This window comes from Thermobia domestica, chromosome 5 (assembly GCF_964235325.1).
Source record: "Thermobia domestica chromosome 5, izTheDome1.hap1.1, whole genome shotgun sequence".
In the NCBI taxonomy this organism is placed as follows: Eukaryota; Metazoa; Arthropoda; class Insecta; order Zygentoma; family Lepismatidae; genus Thermobia; species Thermobia domestica.
In genome coordinates, this window is record NC_137458.1 from 72,444,491 (window position 1) to 72,453,228 (window position 8,738).

Here is an 8,738-nt window from a genome sequence, read left to right on the forward strand (position 1 = left end):
GAGATGGTGGAATGAAGAAAGTGGGAGGAAATGGGAGAACCCGAGATAACCCACGTATACGGTGTTTGTCTACCATAAAGCTCACTTGGCCTGAGCTGGGATCGAACCAGGGACTCCATGCACCAGAGGTTAACGCTCTACCACTGAGCAATCGCGCCCCCAAAATGAGGAAAAGGCATACCTGTGATACGACTAGTAGAGTCAGGGATGGATTGACCATTAAGTGAAATAAGCACGTGCTTAGGGCAACGAAGGAAAAGAACACAACAGAAATTTTTTGTATCTGAATCTACCATGGGCCATGCAACACTGCAAATGCTGCAGCTGAACCAGGACCTACAAAAGGGTCCCACAATAAATAAAAAAAAAAATACATATTGAAACATATACAATAATAAGAGCACTCAGAGTGCAGACCTCCGCCAAGGGTCAAAAAAAATCGAAGGGGAAAAATTACCCAATAGGCTAAATTCAGTAAAAGCAGGATGCAGTCTGTGAAATTTGTATACATTCTATACAACGTCACGATGAAAAAAAAAGTAATCTTTGGAGGGGGTGAATAAAAGTAATAATGAGGTAATGATTGATAATATGAGGTAGTCTAGAAAGTAGTGAGCCTTTTGCGCACGATATGGCGTTAGTGTCCCAAATTTCAGGCTATAGAATGTCAGCAGGTCACGTCTAATTATTCGACAGCTGACAGTTGAAGCTAGTAGAGTGCAAGAAGTGTTGAAATTCTTATAATCAGAAGTAAAGTATTACGCCGTAAAGATGAGTGAACTTTTCCGCAAAATTGCGCTACATTTTACAATTTTGTTTCAATGAAGACGCAAATGCTGCGCAGGCCCGTGAAGACATTTGTAGTGTTTATGGACAAGAGGACAAGATACGTAATTAAAAAAGAAAAAAGAAAAAGGTGGTTCAGTTGCTTTCGTTCTGGAAATTTCGATATCTAATATGCTCCTCCAGAGGGTAACTAATCACAGCAAAAGTCGGTGATAGTTTGCTAAAGTCGAGCAAGACTGGCATGTAAGCACTCATGGCATCGCCAATGACCGAAATATACAGTGTTAAACCATTTGGAGAGGGAAACATGGAAGGAAAACGAGGAGTGGAAAGAAGAAGAACACAACTGATCGATAATTTGAAAAATTGAAGAAAATATTGAGAGTTGAAAAAGGAAGCTAAAGATCGAGAAACGTGGAAGCAGTGGCGGCGGTTGGACGTTAAAAGTGAGGGGGCAAGACATGATCTGAATATTTGTATATAAATGTTAGTTTTCCTGGTTGTTTCTAACATTTTGTTTGACGAAAGGTTGTATAACTAATAGGATACTATATTTTCAGTTAAAATACCGTATATCGTATATAATAGTTTATTAAGTAAATTGAGACTTCAATATATTTGTATTTCATAACACACAAAATTATATGAATTCAAAAAATACAAACAAAGTTGCTAGATGAACATTGTTATATGTAGATTAATGCGATATTAACACAATACACGTAGCTACCGTTGCTTTCTTGGTGTCACGTTTTTACACACACACACTCACCCCTGCTGGGGAGAAAAAGTATTAGTTTTTATGTTGCTGCCTCTTCATTTACTTACTGGCGTTAGTTTTTATTGAGAAGAACGCTCAGTTCTGAACATACCGCCCGCCTTGAAGGAATTTCTTCAACAAATCTATGAATGATTAATTTGGTTCATGAACTTAATATACACAACAATATATAACACAAGTTATGAATGAATGATATAAACATAAACAGAACAATGCACACACAACACAACACTATGAATCACACAATGTACACACTATGAATACACCAACACATTAACTCTCCTTAGGAAGCGGGCACAATTGACGAATAGATCTTGTTGTTGTACCTCTGGTAGTTTTCACTGTCGCCACTCGTACTATTCCGTCCTTCCCAGGAAACAATTGCACAATACGTCCAGTTTTCCATTTTAAAGGTGGAATGTTATCTTCTTTGATGAGCACCAAATCACCTTCCAGAAGATTGGGGAATTTTCTTCTCCACTTGGATCGTTCTAGAAGACTTGATAGATACTCCTTTGACCATCTGGACCAGAACTGCTGATGAAGTTGTTGTATGTATTGCCATCTCGAAAGTCTGTTGACAGGAATATTTTTCAAGTTAGGTTCTGATATGGTAGTGAGTGCGTCGCCTATTAGGAAATGACCAGGTGTTAAAGGATGTAGGTCGTTTGGATCATTTGATAATGGTGTTAGGGGTCTAGAGTTTAAGCAAGCCTCAATCAGTGTCAAAATAGTGTTCATCTCTTCGTAGGTGAGTGAAGCATTTCCCACAGCTCTCTTTAAATGGTATTTGAGAGATTTAATTGATGATTCCCATAAGCCTCCGAAGTTTGGTGATCTTGCTGGAATAAAAACCCACGTGATGTTATCAGCTGCTAGAAAGTTATGTAATTTTTGTTTATGGTGTTCTGATTCAAATAAAGTCTTCAATTCTTGTAGTTCCCTTTTTGCACCAACGAAGTTACTTGCATTGTCAGAATACAGTTTAGCGCATTTTCCTCGACGAGCCATGAATCGCTTTAATGCTCCAATAAACGCCTCTGTATTTAGATCACTAACAAGTTCAATGTGAACCGCCTTAGTCGCAAAACACACGAAAAGTGCTATATATGCCTTATGGAGTTTGGCTCCCCGTCGGTTACTCGATTTAAGGTAAATGGGCCCACAGTAGTCAACGCCGCTGTGAAGAAATGGTCTTGTTGGTTGAACTCTGTCAGCTGGTAGATCTCCCATCATCTGTTTACCATCTTTAGGATTGTTTCTGAAACATGTGACACACTGATGCACAACTTGACGAACCAAGTTTCGTCCACGTATTGGCCAATATGATTGTCGCAAGGATGATAACAATAATTGAGGTCCGGCATGCAATAGCTTCTTATGTTCTTCTTGAGCGATTAACTTTGTCAAGTTGCAGTTAGCTGGAAGTACAATAGGATGTTTCTGTCCTTCAGTAAGATCTGCTGCATTTAATCTTCCTCCGACTCTGATGATTTGCCTCTCATCCAAGTATGGGTTCAAATTTCTCAGTTGACTTTGGTTGTCGACTTCCTTTCCTGATCTCAACGCATTTAATTCCTTGTGAAATGCTTGTTGCTGTGATAGTTTAATAAGACATTCGAGTGCTTCATGTAATTCACTTACTGTAAGATGTCCATGCTGTCTGTCACAATTAGATTTTCTCATGTTGTGTGCAAATCGTAGACAATAAGCAGTTACACGTTGCAATCTTCTTAATGATGAATATCTGTCTAAGAGTTGACACGGTGTTGTAGAAACCATTACTGCTGTATTCTTTCGTCGCTCGGGAACATCACTTAGGTCACAAACATCTTCCCTCGTCTGTGAGTCTAATTTCTCAGATAGCCAGGAAGGCCCATGCCACCATAATTCATTATCAAGAATTTCTGACGGTGTTAATCCTCTCGATATATGATCTGCTGGATTCTCCTCTGTTCTGATGTGTCTCCATTCATAGTTACAAGTCAGCTGTTGAATTTCCGCTACACGATTTGCAACATACGTCTTCCATTGAGAACAAGGTCCTCTTATCCATGCTAATACAATGGTGGAATCTGACCATAAAACAACCTTATCGATCTTGCAGTGTAATGCTTGTATTACTTTCTGAGTTAGCTGTGCAAGTAACAAAGCTGCACAAAGTTCTAGGCGAGGAATAGTTGTCTTCTTCAAAGGTGCTACTCGAGATTTTGAACATAGTAAGTTTGCTGTGAATTTTCCATTTTTTGTACTAGATGTTACATATATACAAGCTCCATATCCATTCTGAGATCCGTCGCAAAATCCGTGAATTTCTACCTGCGATTGTGTTTCTTGAATAACCTTCCGCTGAACATGTAGTGATTCCAACTCTTGAAGTTGCTGCTCAAAAGTTTCCCACTCTGAATGCAATGAGGCTGGAACTTCTTCATCCCAATTCAATTTTAATTCCCACAAACGTTGCAGAAATATTTTTGCCTTAAGAATAACTGGTCCTATTAATCCTAAGGGATCAAATATGCTCGCTACTGTAGCAAGAATAGTTCTCTTCGTGATTTGTTGAGGGTTGTTTCTTGGTTTGACAGAGAAAGAAAATGTGTCTTTAATGGGATTCCACAACAATCCTAAACTTCTTGTGATGCAATCATCATTTGGTTGAATGGTGAAATTTGATTCTTGAAGTTCACTGGGTATTTTTGAAAGCAGTGAAGTGTCGTTGCTACACCATTTTCTCAAACAAAAACCACCTCTTTGCAGAAGAGTTGTGAGTTGACCTTGTAATTCATGTAGTTCTTTCTTCGTGTTTGTCCCTGTTTGAAGATCATCAATATAGAAATCCCTCATTACAACTTCTGCTGCCTTAGGGAAATTCTTCTTCTCTTCTATGGCTAGTTGCTGAAGACATCTAGTGGCTAGAAAAGGAGCTGCTGCAGTACCATATGTTACAGTTTTGAGTCGATATATCTTTATTGCTTCTTGAGGGTTTTCTCTCCACAGTATTTTCTGGTAGTTTGCATCTGAATCATGTACCCTAATGTTGCGATACATCTTCTCTATATCAGCTGTCATGACGTATTGATGTTGCCTGAATCTTGCTGTTATGGAAAATAATTCTTCTTGGATTGTAGGCCCAACTCTCATCGTGTCATTTAATGAAAGTCCAGAAGTTGTTTTGCACGATGCATCAAATACAACCCTGAGTTTGGTAGTAGTACTGTTCTCCTTCATTACGCAATGATGGGGAAGATAGTAGTCTGGCATCATTGTATCGCTCTCTGCTCTAGTTATTTCTTCCATATGGCCCAAATCTTCGTACTCTTTCATGAACGCTATATATGCCCTTTTTTTCTCAGGATCCTTCATAAGCCTTTTTTCCATTGAATAAAGTCTTCTCGTTGCAATCTCCTTGGATTTACCAAGATTCCTCACATTTTCTTTAAAGGGAAGTCTGACGATGAATCTCCCAGTCTCGTCTCTCCGGTGTGTTTCTTTGAAGTGTCTTTCACATTCTGCCTGCTCTTGACTTAATGGATGTTTTGTTGAACATTCTTCTATCGTCCAGAATTTTTGTAATTGCTCGTGTATTTTTTCTGTTGTGGAGAGGTGACACACATTTGTCGAAATGTGTGGTTGATTGTCTATTTTTCCCGCTACAATCCAGCCAAACAATGTTTTGTGCAAGGTTGGATACCCTGCCTTGAGTTTTATTTGCCCTTCACAAAGTAGATCAAAGAATACTTCCGCCCCCAATAACATGTCAATACGCTGTGGTATGTTGAAGCTAGGATCTGCTAATTCAATGTTGGAAGGTATTTCCCACAATGACGTGTCTACACGAACCATAGGTAAGTCTTGTGATATTTGCGGCAATATGATGAAGTCTAATGTGGCTGAATAATTGTTATATCTTGACTTAATTGTAGCCTGAACGCTATGGCATGACCTTGTATTAGCATTACCTATACCATTTATGTGTACAACGCTATTACTCTTTGTTAGTCCCAATAATTGAACCATTCTGTTTGTTAGAAAATTGGACTGAGAAGCACAATCGAGAAGTGTTCGACACATTTGAAAATTACCCAGTTTATCTTTAACATATACTACAGCTGTGGATAGCATAATGCTTGGTGGTCTCCTAAGATTCTGCGGTACGCTGTTTGCAGAACGAATATTCTTACCTTCATATTCCTGCTCGAGAGATGTGGTCGCAGCGAGCGTGTTTTGACCTTGACCTATTTCCCTTTCATCTTGTGGTTCATTCGCTCTAGTGGGCGATGGACAACGCGAGTAGTGCAGTAATGTGTTATGTTTTTTATTGCATATTTTACAATTACCTGATAAGCACTCATTTGCCTTATGCGCTCGTTTGAGACAATTTATACACAAAGAAAGACGTTTAACTTCTCTAATTCTATCTCCTATAGATTTTTTCAACAATGATTGGCATTGAAATAATTTGTGGGAGCCTTTACAGCTGGGACATGCATTGTTGTCGGAATACGTTACGTGTGCTGCCGTTGAGTAAGAACTCTTTTTGCCTGCCTTATTTGTTTGTTGATATTTGTTATTTGGGACTGAGGGTGTCTCTTTAGGTCTACGCTTATTATCAACTGCGTCTAAAACTTGGCAACGCTGCTGTAAAAATTGTGTCAGCTGTGACATGCTCGGTAATTCATTCGTTGATTGTGTTTTCTCCCACTCCTTATGTGTTGTATTGTCTAGTTTGGTCGCAATCAAATAAATAAGTAATGCATCCCAGCTTTCTGTCGGTTGACCTAATGATTTTAAAGCCCTCAAATGTTTTACCGTGCTGTCTAAAAGAGATTTAAGCGAAACAGCCGACTCACGTTCCACCATTGGCATTTCAAATAAAGCTTTGACGTGTTTGTTAACAATATACTTTTTGTTTTCAAAACGTTCTTTGAGTAAAGTCCATGCTACGTCATAGTTTTCAGAAGAAATTTCCAAGGCTTGTATTACTTCAAGCGCCTCCCCACGTAGAGAAGAACGTAAATAATGAAACCTTTGCACTGGCTGCAATGTGCTATTGTTATGTATTAATGCCTGAAACGTGTCATAGAACGACAACCACTCATCGTAGCTTCCAGAAAAGGTCGGAAGGTTTATCACCGGCAACCTAACTGATGGATTAGAATTGCTTGCTTCATTGTTTTCATTTTTCTTTGCACTGGAGCTGTGTTGATTTATGAACACTTCCGTCTTAGCTGCTAAATCAAAATAAGTATTCTCGAATTGCTCTCTTTCTTGCGTTTCCTGATCAATTTCTGATGAACCCTGTAACATTTCTATTTCGGATTGTATTGCATCAAATTCATCATAGCACTGTTTTATTTTCTCGTAACGTAACACTAACTGCGTAATATTCTGATCTTCTGTAAAACTATCTACAAAAGGTTTAAAACGAGTGAGTTTGGCCTTAATTTGACCTCTCTTGAAAACTAATTCTTTCATTCTATCCGTCATGCTTCACTCAAATTAAATACACTTTTAACACTTACGTTCTAAATGAGGCTTTGCTTTTACAGGCTTATTTTGTATAAGTGATACAAGGATAATATTATATTGAAATATGCACTCACTACCTACCTTGTTAACTGCACTGTAGAATCCTGATCCGGCGTGGATGGACCATTTGGTCGATGTAATCCTTGTGTAGGCGCTGGTTTCTTAATAATTCTTCGACGTTGCTTGAGACTTCAATATATTTGTATTTCATAACACACAAAATTATATGAATTCAAAAAATACAAACAAAGTTGCTAGATGAACATTGTTATATGTAGATTAATGCGATATTAACACAATACACGTAGCTACCGTTGCTTTCTTGGTGTCACGTTTTTACACACACACACTCACCCCTGCTGGGGAGAAAAAGTATTAGTTTTTATGTTGCTGCCTCTTCATTTACTTACTGGCGTTAGTTTTTATTGAGAAGAACGCTCAGTTCTGAACAATCATGAACATCTTAAAATTCTGTCTGGAAAATTGTGAGATCAGATTATTTAATAAATTTGCAAAACAAATAAATAGAAAGGATAATATTAATCATAGTAATGAATAATGATGCTTGTTTTGCTAAAGTTATATTGAAACTGAGGATTAATGAAAAACTTAATATTTAATTCCACACATGCTACTCTTAGAAAATGAAAGGCAGTAAATACTACAAGCATATGCTACGACATTTAAAGAAATATTTGCTTTTGCAACTTCTTGAAATATGTTCGTTGCCATTAGGTGCAGTTTTCACTTTCTTGGAACACATCAAAACACAACAATACTTAGAATCAATCCACACTTCAGTTATACAAAATAAACTTAAAACCTAGAATTATGTTCAATTTACTAAATTTTATTGTATATACACTCGTACATCCTTAAACACAACACTTCACTCGTATATTACACTACAAAACAATGGAAAAGGTAGAAGTTGTTTCTTATCACGTTCTTTTTAATCGATATTTCTTACTTTAGAAAGAAGAAAAGACATTTTAGGAACTGTCAATTTTTGTGCAATTAAAGAATAACTTGTGAAATAGGCCCTAGTTTTTTGCATAATGTTCTTTCGATTAGCTTCAAAGCGGCTCCCTAACATATCGAGCCCTTGTAAGAAGGAATGAAAGTATGCTGAAATTGTGCTCCAATAGGTTATTTTTTGGGGTTATTTTCCGTGGCGATTAAAACGCAATTACTGTAGCTTTCTTTACTCCACGGGAAGACAACCAATACGTATTCACGCAACAGCAAATATTATATGGCAGCATTTTTTCCTATTAATCAGTAACACATACAAAATCGTTACATTTCCAAATGAAACTATATACATTAATTGGTTACTTCAAAAAAGTGCGGGGGCAACTGCCCCCCTTTGCACCCCCTAATCGCCGCCCATGCGTGGAAGGATTCTTTTCAGACCTGAAATTAAGGGGAAAATGCTTTTATTATTTCCAGGATCTGCCAACAAGTAGAATGCTTAATGATATTATAATAATTTGAAGCTTCTGGTTCCTTGACAGTATGGATAAGTGAGAGCGCTTTTATATCGCGGGAATATTAATGATGTATAGAAGTGACTACCTGTATAACGAAGCCATAACTACAGAGTTCTTGTAAACGTGGCCCCCTTATCCTGGTTTTCATC

The 8,738-nt window shown here is 37.8% G+C and overlaps 1 protein-coding gene across 1 annotated transcript; it reads right to left on the bottom strand.

The window, feature by feature from the left end:
- Positions 1-1,840: 1,840 nt before the first annotated feature.
- Positions 1,841-7,054, bottom strand: LOC145685134 (uncharacterized). Its single transcript, XM_081757483.1, has one exon. The coding sequence runs from the start codon at positions 7,052-7,054 to the stop codon at positions 1,841-1,843; it is 5,214 nt and encodes a 1,737-aa protein (XP_081613609.1).
- Positions 7,055-8,738: the final 1,684 nt, after the last annotated feature.